This window comes from Nomascus leucogenys, unplaced genomic scaffold (assembly GCF_006542625.1).
Source record: "Nomascus leucogenys isolate Asia unplaced genomic scaffold, Asia_NLE_v1 Super-Scaffold_285, whole genome shotgun sequence".
In the NCBI taxonomy this organism is placed as follows: Eukaryota; Metazoa; Chordata; class Mammalia; order Primates; family Hylobatidae; genus Nomascus; species Nomascus leucogenys.
This window is the reverse complement of record NW_022095770.1, coordinates 402,203-418,013: the sequence shown is the minus strand read 5'-3', so window position 1 is coordinate 418,013 and position 15,811 is coordinate 402,203. Positions and strand designations below refer to the sequence as shown.

The 15,811-nt window shown below is 52.7% G+C and overlaps 2 protein-coding genes across 6 annotated transcripts; both read left to right on the top strand.

The window, feature by feature from the left end:
* Positions 1–522: 522 nt before the first annotated feature.
* AOC2 (amine oxidase copper containing 2) lies at positions 523–6,719 on the top strand. Of its 2 annotated transcripts, none has more exons than XM_030808146.1 (4): positions 523–2,182; positions 5,089–5,293; positions 5,605–5,734; positions 6,086–6,719. In XM_030808146.1, exons 1-4 carry the CDS (start codon positions 595–597, stop codon positions 6,350–6,352), a joined length of 2,190 nt encoding a protein of 729 aa, XP_030664006.1. In that variant the 5' UTR covers positions 523–594; the 3' UTR covers positions 6,353–6,719. The 2 variants fall into 2 exon arrangements, with proteins under 2 accessions (XP_030664006.1, XP_030664005.1); XM_030808145.1 differs by having other exon boundaries at positions 5,089–5,374.
* A 449-nt stretch (positions 6,720–7,168) lies between these two features.
* On the top strand, positions 7,169–14,106 carry LOC100605185 (membrane primary amine oxidase). 4 transcript variants are annotated; one of them, XM_003279483.3, is made up of 4 exons: positions 7,169–8,926; positions 10,413–10,698; positions 11,406–11,535; positions 12,238–14,106. In XM_003279483.3, the coding sequence occupies exons 1-4, from the start codon at positions 7,327–7,329 to the stop codon at positions 12,511–12,513; spliced, it is 2,292 nt and encodes a 763-aa protein (XP_003279531.1). In that variant the 5' UTR covers positions 7,169–7,326; the 3' UTR covers positions 12,514–14,106. The 4 variants fall into 4 exon arrangements, 3 of the variants coding, with proteins under 3 accessions (XP_003279531.1, XP_012359165.1, XP_012359166.1); XR_001114981.2 differs by having other exon boundaries at positions 7,190–8,926; positions 10,502–10,698; XM_012503712.2 differs by lacking the exon at positions 7,169–8,926 and adding an exon at positions 9,232–9,347.
* Positions 14,107–15,811: the final 1,705 nt, after the last annotated feature.

The following is a 15,811-nucleotide window of genomic DNA, read 5'->3' as shown; positions in this document are numbered from 1 at the left end:
AAAGAGTTTAAGGTCTTGAACAGTGGAGGACCAGCTGCTCTGTTCTCTTTCAGAGATGACTACCAAAAGCTAGAGGTTTGTGAGTGCCTCCCCTGTGCCAGGCTGTTAAGTACCTAATGTGCATGATCACATTTAATGTTCAGGAATCTATAGGATAGTTGTATCTATTTGTTACAGATGAGGACACTGAGATTCAGGATAAGTATTTCCGCTAAGGTTACATTCCACTAAGGCATCCGAGGTTTGTACTCTTCCTGAGACCCATTCCGGGTGGAAACTGGAGGTTAGCATAGTTAACCCAGATTCCCTTTCATCTGGTCTAAATGATGGAAATCAGTAGTTGGTACTGACTGCTACCAGTGGGAGTTCAGGGGCAAGGAAGAGGCTATGCATGTGGAAGCAGTGCCCAGGGCCAAACCACAGGACAGAAAATTGGAACAGAATTACATAAATCAAGGTCAGAAATTCCTGCCCAACCCATGGGGTGGAGTTTTCTCCATTCCTATCCATCCTAGTGAATATAAACCCCGACTTGATGTCAGTAACTGGAAGGAGCAGCTGTTAGAACTCTGATTTCAGCTCTCAGCATCCACCATGCATCTCAAGATAGTCCTGGCGTTCCTGGCACTGTCCCTCATTACCATCTTTGCCCTGGCCTATGTTTTGCTGACCAGCCCAGGTGGTTCCAGCCAGCCTCCCCACTGCCCCTCTGTATCCCATAGGGCCCAGCCCTGGCCACACCCTGGCCAGAGCCAGCTGTTTGCAGACCTGAGCCGAGAAGAGCTGACAGCTGTGATGCGCTTTCTGACCCAGCGGCTGGGGCCAGGGCTGGTGGATGCAGCCCAGGCTCAGCCCTCGGACAACTGCATCTTCTCAGTGGAGCTGCAGCTGCCCCCCAAGGCTGCAGCCCTGGCCCACCTGGACATGGGGAGCCCCCCACCTGCCCGGGAGGCACTGGCCATCGTCCTCTTTGGTGGACAACCCCAGCCCAATGTGAGTGAGCTGGTGGTGGGGCCGCTGCCTCACCCCTCCTACATGCGGGATGTGACTGTGGAGCGTCACGGCGGGCCCCTGCCCTATCACCGTCGCCCGGTGCTGAGAGCTGAGTTTACGCAGATGTGGAGGCATCTGAAAGAGGTGGAGCTACCCAAGGCACCCATCTTCCTGGCGTCCACCTTCAACTACAATGGCTCCACCCTGGCAGCTGTGCATGCCACCCCTCGGGGCTTGCGCTCGGGGGACCGAGCTACCTGGATGGCCCTCTACCATAACATCTCAGGGGTTGGTCTTTTCCTTCACCCCGTGGGGCTGGAACTACTACTGGACCACAGGGCCCTGGACCCTGCCCACTGGACTGTCCAGCGGGTCTTCTACCTTGGGCACTACTATGCAGACTTGGGCCAGTTGGAACGGGAGTTTAAGTCTGGCCGGTTGGAAGTGGTTAGAGTCCCTCTACCCCCACCAAATGGAGCTTCATCCCTGAGGTCTCGGAACTCTCCAGGTCCTCTTCCCCCTCTTCAGTTCTCGCCCCAGGGTTCCCGCTACAGTGTGCAAGGAAACCTGGTGGTATCCTCCCTCTGGTCATTTACCTTTGGCCATGGGGTGTTCAGCGGCCTGAGGATTTTTGATGTTCGGTTCCAGGGTGAGCGAGTAGCCTATGAAGTCAGTGTCCAGGAGTGTGTGTCTATCTATGGTGCCGATTCACCCAAGACGATGCTGACTCGCTATTTGGATAGCAGCTTTGGACTCGGCCGTAACAGCCGAGGCTTGGTGCGGGGAGTGGACTGCCCCTATCAAGCCACGATGGTGGACATCCATATATTAGTGGGCAAAGGGGCAGTCCAGCTGCTTCCAGGGGCTGTGTGTGTATTTGAGGAAGCCCAGGGACTGCCCCTTCGAAGGCACCACAATTACCTTCAAAATCATTTCTATGGTGGTTTGGCCAGCTCAGCCCTTGTGGTCAGGTCTGTGTCATCTGTGGGCAACTATGACTACATTTGGGACTTTGTGTTGTACCCAAATGGGGCACTTGAAGGGCGGGTCCATGCCACGGGTTATATCAACACAGCTTTCCTGAAAGGGGGAGAGGAGGGCCTCCTCTTTGGGAACCGTGTGGGGGAACGAGTGCTGGGAACGGTGCACACACATGCCTTCCACTTCAAGCTGGACCTGGATGTGGCAGGTGAGTGCTGAGGGGATGAGGATGGAGACTTGGGGGCGGGGTCAGGTGGGGTGAAGGGAAGGGAAGGGAATCTCCCAGGTCAAGCTGAAATAACAAGTGGCAAGAGCGGGGTGTTCCAACACCACAGCTGTAGCGGCAACAGGGCAGTGACTGAGCATATTCAGTACAGCCAGTCTGCTACTGGGCTACTGGGAATCTGGTAAAAGGTGAAAAGGGTTCCCCCGCCCAGCCCCTTTGACTTGCTGTGATTGTGAAACTAGTTTAAATGTAATGGCTGGGCATGATTGCCTTAGCCTCAAGTGACACTGGGTGGGTGAACTGGCCCAATGGGGCTAGAGTTGGAGCACTTTGCTTCTTCCTAATTAATTCTAAGGGTCAGTGGGGGTGGGGAGGGCAGGGTCCTGAGCCGAGGTCGGAAGCAGTCTGTCCAGAGTCTTCAGGATGGGGGTGGACCTGGGGCTTAGGAAGGAGAGGGTAGCAAAGCTGGGGTTGCTCCCCAGGATAGGGCCACTCCTTGTCGGGAGGGCCATCCCATTCTTGTCATCACAGTTGACTCATGGCACACAGTCAGCTTGCTGCAAGTATGGAAAGAGATTTCTCAAGCACAAAGGGCTCAAAGCATACTGAGGACTTGCTGTTCCTGACAGATTTTGTCAAGGACAGAAAGGAACTTACAGACTCACAGACTTTTAGATCCACAAAGAAAATGAGAAGAAACTCACCAGACCCTCTCCATTTTAAGGGAAACTAAGGAGGGTGGTGGGAGATGGGACGGGTAATGACTGCCTGAGTATAATGCAATGTAAACTAGTATTTCTTTTGAAAATGTTTTCTTATCCACAAGTCTAAAGACATGGCACGTGCGTGCCTGCCTGCGTGTGTCTGTGTGCACACACTTGCACTTGTGTTTGCAGTGGCGTGGAGGGTAGGGAGGACTAATAGCATGATTGAAATGATCATATTAACTAGATTACTCTTTGACATACTTGGATTTTGACTTGTCTTCTGATTGGAGGTTTTTCTTCAGCGTCTTTGGCATTAAAGAGGCTTGTTTTGGGAAGTAACATTTATTGGATCCCTAGCGTGTGCAGCATGGGCTGCCGCTGTGGGCCAGAGAGGCTGTGTCAGGCACCAGCGCACAGGATGGCTGCAGAGGCACCAGCTTCAGGGCAGTGCCTCCTGTGCCAGGTGCCTTCATATAGGTCTCGTTGAAAGGAACTAACAGTCCAGACCTGCAGAAAGTGTATGACCAAGTGCTGAGTTAGGCGATGCAGGTTATGGATGCTGTAGAATTCCAAGGAACTCCCAGACAAAGGTATGAATGTGCTCGCTTCTGAAAAAGACTGACAGTACTTCCCACCTTGCTGAGATCAAAAGTGAAGTCTCAGAGCTGGGAGGAGTATGCAGGGGACCATGGGAAGGGAGGGATTGGGTTTTCCTTTCTTTTTTTGAGGCAGCTTCTCACTCTCACCCAGGCTGGAGTGCAGTGGTGCAATCACAGGTTACTGCAGCCCTGACCTCCTGGGCTCAAGCAATCCTCCTGCCTCAGCCTCCTGAGTAGCTGGTATGACAGGCACACACTACCACGCCCAGGGTTTTTTTTTTTTTTTTTGTTTTTTTTTTTTTTTTTTTTTTGAGACAGAGTCTCACTCTGTTACCCAGGCTGGAGTGTAGTGGTGCAATCTCAGTTCGCCGCAACCTCCACCTCCCAGGTTCAAGCAATTCTTGTGTCTCAGCCTCCAGAGTAGCACACCACCACACCTGGCTAATTTTTATTTTTTTATTATTTATTTATTTAAGTAGAGATGGGGTTTCACCATGTTGGCCAGGCTCATCCTGAACTCCCGGTCTCAATCTCAAGTGATTCACTCGCCTTGGCTTCCCAAAGTGCTGTGAGCTACCATGTCCGGCCTTTTTTTTTTTTTTTTTTTTTTTTTAAAGAGGCAGTGTTTCATTCTATTACCCCAGCTGGTGTCCAGCACCTGGACTCAAGGGATCTGCACCATCCTGCGACCAGCTTCCTGAGTTGCAAGCCGCCACACCCGGCTTGGGAGTCAGTTTTTCAGCTAGCTTCTCCAAGACAAATACCATTATCCCTTTCATAGTTAAAAGAATGTCACTAGTCAGCTGCATGTGCTTTTCTGTTTATTGGGCACAGTCATAGAACAGCTTTAATCATGCCCAGTGTAGGGATTCAGAAAGTGAATCAGAGAAGCAAATTGATCCAGGGGCTGTTTGGTAGTCCAGTGCTAATAGAACTTTCTGCAGTGATAGAAATATTCTGTATTTGTGCCGTGGCTCTAAACAGTAGTCACTAGCCATGTATGGCAACTGGGCACTTTAAATGTGGCTAGTGTGACAGAGGAACTGAATATATATATATATTTTTAGACAGGGTCTTGCTCTGTTGTCCAGGCTGGAGTGCAGTGGTGTGATCTCAGCTCACTGCAGCCACAACCTACTGGGCTCAAGCAATCCTCCCACCCCAGCTTCCGAAGTAGCTGGGACCACAGGCATGTGCCACCATGCCTGGCTGATTTTTTTATTGTTTGTAGAGTCAGGGTTTCACCACGTTGCACAGGCTGGTCTCAAACTCCTGGGCCTCACATGATCCACCCGCCTCAGCCTCCCAAAGTGCTGGGATTGCAGGTGTGAGCCACCTCAGCTGGCCCTAAAATTTAATTTTCGTAGCCACGTGTGGCTAGTGGTTACCCTATTGGATAGGGCAAGTTGGAAGAAGATAGGAGCTTGCGCTTGCCCAGACCTCCTGGCTCCCAGCACAGTGTGCTCTGATGCTCTCTCTGCCTTTTGTCACACCAGTACAGTGGACATCATGGGGAAGACAGGGACCTGGCCCAGAGACCTTACCTGGTGTGGAACTCATCTCCCTTCCCTCCCCCTGGCAGGGCTGAAAAACTGGGTGGTAGCTGAAGACGTGGTGTTTAAACCTGTGGCCGCCCCCTGGAACCCGGAGCACTGGCTACAGCGCCCACAGCTGACTCGGCAGGTCCTGGGAAAGGAGGACCTGACAGCTTTTTCCTTGGGAAGCCCCCTACCCCGCTACCTCTACCTGGCTAGCAACCAGACTAATGCCTGGGGTCACCAGCGCGGGTACCGAATCCAGATCCACAGCCCCCTTGGCATACACATACCCCTGGAGAGTGACATGGAGAGGGCTCTCAGCTGGGGGAGGTGAGGAGGGCCCTGGCCTGGGTGGAAGGAAAGGACAGCCCCTCCCCCACCCCAGTCCTTGGAGACAAACTCCCAGCCCACGGCTACCATTCATCCCTGTACCTTCCCTCAAACCCAAGTTAGATACACGGTGGGAAATGGTCTCACACAGAATCGGATCTAAGGGACTCCTGGGCCAGTAAAGGCACTTGACATTTTTCCAAAACCACCTTCTTATGATTCCTGGCCAGATACCAGCTTGTGGTGACCCAGAGAAAGGAGGAGGAGTCACAGAGCAGTAGCATCTATCACCAGAATGACATCTGGACACCCACAGTTACCTTTGCTGACTTCATCAACAATGAAACCCTCTTAGGAGAGGTTGGTTGCCCTAGGGACATAGGAAAGGGACACCTGTGGGCATGGCATCTTGGCTGCCCAGCCTCTGGCCAGAGGTTAGAGGGAATGGCTGATTTCCAGTTCGCAGATTCAGAGGCCATGGAGTTTTCTGATGACCAACACAGGTCATTCCTCCTGGGGTGAGATTAGCTCTGGGACACTGGCTCCCCCCTCTCCCCGCACAGCTGCTTACATGGATTGCTCCACGTGTTGTATGGGCATGAGGCTGGGCAGAGTGGAAGCCAGGCTGAGACTGGAGGCTGGGATTGTGGCTGAAGGGTGGTTCTTTGGGTCTTGCTTCCATAGTCCTCCAGCTCCTCCCTCTTCCTGCAGGATCTGGTGGCTTGGGTCACAGCCAGCTTCCTGCACATTCCCCATGCCGAGGACATCCCCAACACAGTGACTCTGGGGAACAGAGTTGGCTTCTTGCTCCGACCCTATAACTTCTTTGATGAGGACCCCTCCATCTTCTCCCCTGGCAGTGTCTACTTTGAGAAGGGCCAGGATGCTGGGCTCTGCAGCATCAATCCTGTGGCCTGCCTCCCTGACCTGGCAGCCTGTGTCCCGGACTTACCCCCTTTCTCTTACCAAGGCTTCTAGTAGGGAGGGTGTGGCGGGGGGCGTGGTTAGGCACATGTACTTTTCCCTATTTCTACTTTCTGTTCTCTGTGTTTTTATCACACCTGCTCCCCAGATTCCCACCCCTTCAATGTTCCTCTCACACGAAACCCCCATCAGTCCCTTTGGTTAATTCTTACTTCCTGTTCATCTCTAAAATGTTAAATTATAAAAATGATTTTAAAATACTGAAAGAAAAATACCACAAATCCTACTACTCAGAAATCGGTGGTGTTCACATTACATCAGACATCTCTTTATGCAGGTGCATTCAAAAGGAAGAGTAGGTAGAATTTTGTAAAACAGATGTTATATGTAATTTATAATAAAAAGTATTAGAGGAATTTTACTTGAATTTATTGTTTGACCTTTTAAATATCTAGAGTCCCCTGGAGAATACTAAAGACTCTGGCCAGGGAAATTAGCGCCGGGGGACAGAGGGCAAGGGGGATAGACCTGGCCAAGGAATGTCATTTGGAAAGCTAAAGGGGCAGGGGGTGGGGGTCTTTGGAAGGAGAACAATAGTTTGAAATTACCGGAAAATATCTGGCCCTGACTAAGTGGGGGGTTCAGGAGAGGCCGCTCTGCGCAGATCCTGCTCCTTCCCGGTGCTGCATTATCTTGAAATTTTCCTTCCTCTTCCGCCTAGCCCCAACTCTCCCCAACTCCAACCCTGACCCAGAAAGTAGAGTGATTTGGAGCCTGGAAGACAAAACCATGTAAGGTCTGTGGAAATCACAGCTGTTCAGACCCGCCTCCAAGCCTGGCCACCCCGCCCCCTTGCCCCAGCCTTCCTGTGTCCTTCCCACCCTTAGTCCCAGGCATCTGACTATCGGGAACCTCAGCCAGAGTCCGGGAGCCCCCCTCCATCCAGGAGCCAACAGAGCCCCCGTCTTGCTGGCGTGAGAATACATTGCTCTCCTTTGGTGGAATCCGCTGTCCCTCTTCGTGGGAAAATGAACCAGAAGACCATCCTTGTGCTCCTCACTCTGGCCGTCATCACCATCTTTGCCTTGGTTTGTGTCCTGCTGGTGGGCAGGGGTGGAGATGGGGGTGAACCCAGCCAGCTTCCCCATTGCCCCTCTATATCTCCCAGTGCCCAGCCTTGGACACACCCTGGCCAGAGCCAGCTGTTTGCAGACCTGAGCCGAGAGGAGCTGACAGCTGTGATGCACTTTCTGACCCAGCGGCTGGGGCCAGGGCTGGTGGATGCAGCCCAGGCCCGGCCCTCGGACAACTGTGTCTTCTCAGTGGAGCTGCAGCTGCCTCCCAAGGCTGCAGCCCTGGCTCACTTGGACAGGGGGAGCCCCCCACCTGCCCGGGAGGCACTGGCCATCGTCTTCTTTGGCAGACAACCCCAGCCCAACGTGAGTGAGCTGGTGGTGGGGCCACTGCCTCACCCCTCCTACATGCGGGACGTGACTGTGGAGCGTCATGGAGGCCCCCTGCCCTATCACCGACGCCCCGTGCTGTTCCAAGAGTACCTGGACATAGACCAGATGATCTTCGACAGAGAGCTGCCCCAGGCTTCTGGGCTTCTCCACCACTGTTGCTTCTACAAGCGCCGGGGACAGAACCTGGTGACAATGACCACGGCTCCCCGTGGTTTGCAATCAGGGGACCGGGCCACCTGGTTTGGCCTCTACTACAACATCTCAGGGGCTGGGTTCTTCCTGCACCACGTGGGCTTGGAGCTGCTAGTGAACCACAAGGCCCTGGACCCTGCCCGCTGGACCATCCAGAAGGTGTTCTATCAAGGCCGCTACTACGACAGCCTGGCCCAGCTGGAGGCCCAGTTTGAGGCTGGCCTGGTGAATGTGGTGCTGATCCCAGACAATGGCACAGGTGGGTCCTGGTCCCTGAAGTCCCCTGTGCCCCCGGGTCCAGCTCCCCCTCTGCAGTTCTATCCCCAAGGCCCCCGCTTCAGTGTCCAGGGAAGTCGAGTGGCCTCCTCACTGTGGACTTTCTCCTTTGGCCTCGGAGCATTCAGTGGCCCAAGGATCTTTGACGTTCGCTTCCAGGGAGAAAGACTAGTTTATGAGATAAGCCTCCAAGAGGCCTTGGCCGTCTATGGTGGAAATTCCCCAGCAGCAATGACGACCCGCTATGTGGATGGAGGCTTTGGCATGGGCAAGTACATCACGCCCCTGACCCGTGGGGTGGACTGCCCCTACCTGGCCACCTACGTGGACTGGCACTTCCTTTTGGAGTCCCAGGCCCCCAAGACAATACGTGATGCCTTTTGTGTGTTTGAACAGAACCAGGGCCTCCCCCTGCGGCGACACCACTCGGATCTCTACTCCCACTACTTTGGGGGTCTTGCGGAAACGGTGCTGGTCGTCAGATCTGTGTCCACCTTGCTCAACTATGACTATGTGTGGGATGTGGTCTTCCACCCCAGTGGGGCCATAGAAATCCGATTCTATGCCACGGGCTACATCAGTTCAGCATTCCTCTTTGGTGCTACTGGGAAGTACGGGAACCAAGTTTCAGAGCACACCCTGGGTACGGTCCACACCCACAGCGCCCACTTCAAGGTGGATCTGGATGTAGCAGGTAAGACATTTTGGTGGGGAGAAGGCTTCTGGAAGAAGGGCTGAAAAGTTGTTTCCATTTGCTTTGGGTTTTATGTAGATTATCCCAGAAAAGAAGATGTGGATTTTTGTGCTTCGCCTTTTGCTGGATGGGAGAGAGTTGGCTGCTGAGTTTTATTTGGATCTTAGCTCACTGGCTGCATGCAAAGCTGCAGCCTTCCTCCACGTGACTTCGTCCAAAGATCTTGGGAAATGGCCAAGCTCAGGGAGGAGGCAGGATCTGGGCTAACAGGGTCCCCATTGCCCTCTTCCCTCCCTTGTACTTATATGGGCTCTGCTGCTGGGAGCAGCCTTCTGTTTGTCAGCTCGGTTCTGTGTCTGGCCTGTGCTGGTGGTGTGTTGGAGGATCTCTTTGCATTCTACCACTTCCCTGGCATGTGCAGGTCAGTCATTCCAGGTTGTACATTTCCTTTGGAGATGGACCCCCCTCCTCCCTGATTTTCCTTCTTTCTCTGGGCACAATTCACTTAAGTGTGAGGGGTCACATGGATCCTGTGGAGCATTCTGGATAGATCCTGGAGTCTGGTCACACAGAGAGCCAAGGCTACATGATGGCTTGGAGTCTTCATCTTTGTCTTTTCACTGTCTTTCCCCACGTTGAGTCAGTCGCCAGGTGGTTTTTTGTTTTTTTTGTTTTTTTCTGTTTTGCACCTGCAGTATCTTGCCAGGTCACACTGTCATGCCCTGCAGGTGCCAGCCCTCTCTCTGCTGTTTTTGCTCTTGTTACTTTCAGATCCAAGAGCCACTCTGCACCCAGAGGGCCTCCCATCCACACCAGCCTGCCCTTTACTCAGCTCTCACTTTCATCATCACCTGTGGGATCCTGTCCACAGAACCCCCTCAAAACTCTTTCCTTCACAGTGCAGCTCCACCCTGCCTTGCTGTGCTCTGCACAGCTACACCCAAATACTCCATGTCCCTGGACACGCACTTCACACGTTACAGTCAGGCATCCTCCTCTTTGCTTACACTTTGTCTCTGCTTAGAATGTCCTTCCATGTCATCTCTTCTGGTAATGTCCTTTAAGGCCAGGCTGAAAAGTTGCCCCCTTTTCCTGCCTGCAACTGTATTCCTGTGACCCGGAAGCTGCCTAGGCCATGCTTCTCTCACAGGACAGGCCAGTCAGTGGTTTGCCTGTCTGCGTGGAAAGCGAGAGGGTAAGGATGATCATTCATCTCTATCCCCAGGGATGAGTACAGTCCTCTCTGCTAATGAATGTTGATAGAATGAATGAGTGAAATGGAATGAACTTGCTGATGAAATATTTTAATTTATAGGTCAACAGCTTTGGCTGAAGGATTGGAGGTATCTTGGGGAGAGGGAAGAGAAGGAGAGGCACACTCAGTTCTGGGCTGCTCTTTGGTCCCCACTCTGAAACCAGGTGGGGGCAAGTCCAGAGGGGCCAGGGCAGTTGCCTGACAGGCCCTCCCCCATCCTACCCTGAGCAGGACTGGACAACTGGGTCTGGGCCGAGGATATGGTCTTTGTCCCCATGGCTGTGCCCTGGAGCCCTGAGCACCAGCTGCAGAGGCTGCAGATGACCCGGAAGCTGCTGGAGACGGAGGAGCAGGCCGCCTTCCTCGTGGGAGGCGCCACCCCTCGCTACCTGTACCTGGCCAGCAACCACAGCAACAAGTGGGGTCACCCCCGGGGCTACCGCATCCAGATGCTCAGCTTTGCTGGAGAGCCGCTGCCCCAAAAGAGCTCCATGGCGAGAGGCTTCAGCTGGGAGAGGTGAGTGGTGGGCAGTCAGAGAGGAGGGGAGCAGTGAGAGTGGGAAAGGAGTGTTGGCGGACACTCAGCTCACACTGTATGTGAGGGGAGAGATCTCTCAGGAAGGCTTTTCTTTTCTTTTTTTTTTTTTTTTTGAGATGGAGTTTTGCTCTGTTGCCCAGACTGGAGTGCAGTGGCACAATCTCACTGCATCCTCCGCCTCCCAGTTTCAAGCGATTCTCCTGCCTCAGCCTCCCCAGTAGCTGGGATTATAGGTGCACACCACCACACCTGGCTAATTTTTGTATTTTTAGTAGAGACAGGGTTTCACCATGTTGGCCAGGCTGGTCTCGAACTCCTGACCTCGTGATCCACCCTCCTTGGCCCCCCAAAGTGCTGTGATTACAGGCATGAGCCACAACGCCTGGCCAAAGATTTTTCTAGTTATCCAAAGAAACCATGATGGGCACATTTTCCCCTTGGAGGCTAAAGCCCAGGAGTGAGAACTCTCTTCTGTTTTGGATGGGAGAGGGGCTGTGCTGTTAAATGGCTGGGGATAAGCAGGAGGACTTGACCCCCCTTAGGGTGTCGTCGGGGATTCTGTAGCGCCGAGTCAGTTGTGTGACTGCAATTGGGGAAGCTGAGCTCTAAGCACTCAGCTCCCTTTGTCGTAATCAGGCAGCAGGATGGGGTCAATGGCCATGGAGGCCTGACCAGTGCCTCTCTAGGTACCAGTTGGCTGTGACCCAGCGGAAGGAGGAGGAGCCCAGTAGCAGCAGCGTTTTCAATCAGAATGACCCTTGGGCCCCCACTGTGGATTTCAGTGACTTCATCAACAATGAAACCATTGCTGGAAAGGTCAGCTGGCTGGGGTAGGGGGTACAGGATGAGCCTTGCTTTCTCTTGGGAGGGTCCCTGAAAACCACCTTCGCTTCTCAGGGGTGGTGCTGATTCCTGCCTTCTGCACTTCAGTATATCTGATCATTATCCTTTGAGGGAACCTCCCTGAGCTGGGTGTCCATATGCAGACACTGAGTGAGGCCCTGGGCCTGTCCTTGAGATCTTAGAGCCCTCTTAGTTCCAGTTTCATGGACTGAGTCCTTTCCAGGCTCCAGGACTCAGGAGGGATGGAAGTTACCAGGGAAAATGACATCTCCTGTATCTGAAGCTTCTCCCATTCCTGACTTGATGAATTTCACAATGTTGGCCTGGTTCTGCTTCCCAAGCGCTGGTTCTTATTCCTCCACCCTTCTTTCCTCAGTTGTGGGGAACTCTTGGAGAGTTAGGGGAAGAGGAGCTGAAGTAGCCTGTGGGTGTCACCCTCTGGGGGTAGATAGGCAATGGGCGATATGATGGGAAATGTCAAGAGATGGAGGCTGCAAGCCAGGGACAGGGAAGCAGGTGTTGCTAATATGAAATGGACTACTTATGCTTTGACTTCTATCCAGTAGGAAAAAATGTTTAAAGACTCATGATCCTTGGGCTAGAGAGCTGAATCACTACCAGGGCATGTCCTCAGCAAAGCCAGACCTCTTGATCCTCTTTCTTCTCCCCTGCTAGGACTTGGTGGCCTGGGTGACAGCTGGTTTTCTGCATATCCCACATGCAGAGGACATTCCTAACACGGTGACTGTGGGGAACGGTGTGGGCTTCTTCCTCCGACCCTACAACTTCTTTGACGAAGACCCCTCCTTCTACTCTGCCGACTCCGTATACTTCCGAGGGGACCAGGATGCTGGGGCCTGTGAGGTCAACCCCCTGGCTTGCCTGCCCCAGGCTGCTGCCTGTGCCCCCGACCTCCCTGCCTTCTCCCACGGGGGCTTCTCTCACAACTAGGTGGTCCTGGGATGGGGCGTGTGGCCAAGGGCTCCAGGGCCAGGGTGTGAGGGATGGGGAGCAGCTGGGCACTGGGCCGGCAGCCTGGTTCCCTCTTTCCTGCTCCAGGACCCTCTTCCCTCCACTGCCCTCCCTCGAATCCCCCTCTGAGCCAGGAGCCTCCTGACCCTGTGATGCCTGACACAGGGGACAGTCAGCTTTGTTGATGCCAGCTGTGCTGAGTTCCCATCCAGAGAGGCCAGGTATGGCCCAGCCTGGAGCCGTGGCCGAGGGCTTCCCTAGATGTTTCCGTTTTTTGCTGTCTGCCTTTCCCGAATCTTTTTAGGCCACCTCCAAGGACTCTTAAAGGGGGTTATTCCCTGGAGACCCCAGGGTAGGGTTGTCAGTCCTTCAAGTCCATAGCTGAGCTGGAAAGGATGCTTCTGCTCACATTCCCTCTCATCCAGGTCCTTTCCTTCTCATCTTCCTCTCTCTCGCCTACTTCCTCCTCCTCCTCCTCCTCCTCCTGTTCCTGCCTTCTCTTCTATCCTGCAATTTCTCCCGAATCCTGAGGGGATATCCCTATGTCCCAGCCCCTGGTACTCCCCCAGCCCTCAGTTTTCAATCAACTTCCGTTTCCTCTCCAGCCCTATGGAAGTCTCAAGGATGCAACGGGGCCCCTAATCCAAGTGGCCAATCCCTGTGTGTCGTTCCCTTGTGTCTGTTGCTTATTGGGAGTAGGAGTTGCTCCTACCCCTGTCCTGGGGCTGGGTGTGTTTCAGGACAGCTGCTTCTGTGCATTTGTGTCTGCCTGCCTCATGCTCTCTAGAGGAGGATGGTCATCGTGACAGCAGCAGCTCAAGTTAGCATTTCAAGTGATTTGGGGGTGCAATGGTAATGAAGAATGGTCATTTTGTACCAGGTCTCTGTATTCTGCAACAGCCTGTTTGGGAGGCTGGAGTGGAAACCAAGGGTAGGCATCAAAGAAGAGAAGAAGCCAAAGGCCCTACAACTCCAGCCACCCAGCCAGGAGGGGCTGTCCAATCACATTCAGACATGCAAATGAGCTGGGCCCTGGGTGAGGTGGGGGTCTGGCCTAATGGGGAGGGGCCTGGCCTGGGTGGGGCGGGGCCTGGCCTGGTCCAGGCTTGGGCTCCCTCCCCATCACTGCTGTCCCTCCTGAGGTCTGGATTGGGGATGGGGACAAAGAAATAGCAAGAGATGAGAAACAATGGAAACTTTTATCCCTAAACGATTGGTTAAATCAATTCTGATACAGCCTTACAATACAATAGTATGCAGCTAAAAAATAATTGTTTGTCTTTATATACTAATATGTAATAATCTTCAGGTGAAAAAGGCAAGCCACAGAAATGTGTATAGTGCACTTCCCATTTGTGTTTCAGAAAGGAGTAGAATATAAATACATAATTGCTTATGTATGCCTATTCAGAATAAATGGATAACACTGATGACTTTTGGGAGGGGAACCAGGAGGTTGAGGACAGGGGAGGGAAGGGTCTTAACACTTATACCCTTTTGTACATTTTGAATTTTGAACCATGTGACTGTATTACCTATTCAAAATAAACAATAAATGGACCCAAACAGGAACTGACTTCTTTTTTTACTGACACTTTTTTTTTTTTAGTGGGGAACAGGTTGGGGGTAGGGTGAAGTGGGTTAAGGAATGGGACCAGGGATGAAATTTTCCCCAGTTCTTGAGATCCAGAGAAGCAGGTGTGGCCTCTAGTAACTCCTTTTGCCTTCTCATGCTTGTACATCTTTGAGGAAATGTTAAACCTCGGTTAATTCCCTGACACACACACCCCCCACCCTTTCCCTCTCTCCTCTCTTCTCTCTCTCTCAATGAGGGGCAATGAGAAGCAGTGAGGAGGGGTGACTTCTGCTTGCCAGAAGCCCAGGCCAGGGCAGGAGGTAAAGTGCAGGAAACACATTCTGGATGCCACTCAGCTTCTGCCCAGAAAAAGACCAGAATATGTTCTGGGAGCTCTGGCATCATGGAAGCTTCTGCTACCTTCTGTCTGTTCTGCCCCAAGCCCAAGTTCTGCCGTAGGTCAGTGGAACAATGGATGGGGAGGAATCAGTGAGCTGGAGAGAAATTAGGCTCTAAAGAACAGGGAGAAAGCCTTCAGTGAGGAGCAGGGGGCCTGCAATGGCATATTAATTCATAATATGGCCAGGAGTGGAAGCAAGAGTGAAGGAGGACAGGGAGAGATGGAGAGAAGGGCAGACTCAAGACAGAGATGCAGGAGAAAGGGGGATGCCTGGCCTGCTGGGACACTGATGCAGGCTTCATAGTCCCTCTGACCTGAGGACTTGAACTTTCTTTTTTTTTTTTTAATTTTTATTTTTTGAGATGGAGTTTCACTCTTGTCACCCAGGCTGGAGTGCAATGGTACACTCTCGGCTCACTGCAACCTCCACCTCCCAGGTTCAAGCGATTCTCCTGTCTCAGCCTCCTGAGTAGCTGGGATTACAGGTGCCTGCCACCACGCCCGGCTAATTTTGTATTTTTAGTAGAGACGGGGTTTCACCATGTTGGCCAGGCTGGTCTCGAACTCCTGACCTAAGGTGATCTGCCTGCCTTGGCCTCCCAAAGTGTTGGGATTACAGGTGTGAGCCACTGCGCCCGGCCTGAACTTCTCCTTTCAATGCATATCCTCTTGTCCCCACCTCCTTATGGCTCTTTCTTATGGCTACTTGCACCATCATCAGTGCTGGGGGAAGGGGAGCAAAGGAATTCAGATATCCACCCCCACCCCCTCACCATCTTGTTCACTGGAATTTAGTTGCCTTGAAACCCATCTCCAGACCAAAGATCATGAGTGTTTGTATGTTATGTGTGTGTAATTGTATGTCAATTCTCACAAGCTTTTATATGAAAACGTGACTGGTTGTGTCTGCCTCCTTACTTCTCAGCATGGTGATGATGCCACCTGCCCCAGGCCCCAGATGAGGGGAGGCAGAATGGATATCTAGATTGTTAGAACATCAGTTCAACTCAGGAGGGCCTCAAGGTGGACCTCCAGCCCCACACCCCAGTCCAATCTCTTCCTTAGACCACAGGAGTTGTCTGGAGTCTTGGCTTCAGACTTGTGGTCAATTGGCTAGGAGTGATTACTGGCTGAGGATGTCAGGTTCTGAAGGAACTGGTGCTGCCAAGGCTCAGATCTTTAGGACTTGGGGCCCAGTGGCCTGAGATAAAGGAGTTGGACAAGGAACCCCTGAGGCTTGGGTCAGACGGCGTGACTAGGACTTCTCCAGGAATGTGGACATGGCAACCCCCTGTGAGGAC

What these genes read in the sequence shown, in the direction of transcription:
- LOC100605185 (XM_003279483.3), top strand. Translation starts at nt 7,327, where the DNA reads ATGAACCAGAAGACCATCCTTGTGCTCCTCACTCTGGCCGTCATCACC. An exon ending in GGTGGATCTGGATGTAGCAG is followed by an intron (nt 8,927 to 10,412) that starts GTAAGACATTTT and finishes TACCCTGAGCAG; the next exon opens with GACTGGACAACTGGGTCTGG. An exon ending in AGAGGCTTCAGCTGGGAGAG is followed by an intron (nt 10,699 to 11,405) that starts GTGAGTGGTGGG and finishes GTGCCTCTCTAG; the next exon opens with GTACCAGTTGGCTGTGACCC.
- AOC2 (XM_030808145.1), top strand. Translation starts at nt 595, where the DNA reads ATGCATCTCAAGATAGTCCTGGCGTTCCTGGCACTGTCCCTCATTACC. An exon ending in GCTGGACCTGGATGTGGCAG is followed by an intron (nt 2,183 to 5,088) that starts GTGAGTGCTGAG and finishes TCCCCCTGGCAG; the next exon opens with GGCTGAAAAACTGGGTGGTA. An exon ending in ATGAAACCCTCTTAGGAGAG is followed by an intron (nt 5,735 to 6,085) that starts GTTGGTTGCCCT and finishes CTCTTCCTGCAG; the next exon opens with GATCTGGTGGCTTGGGTCAC.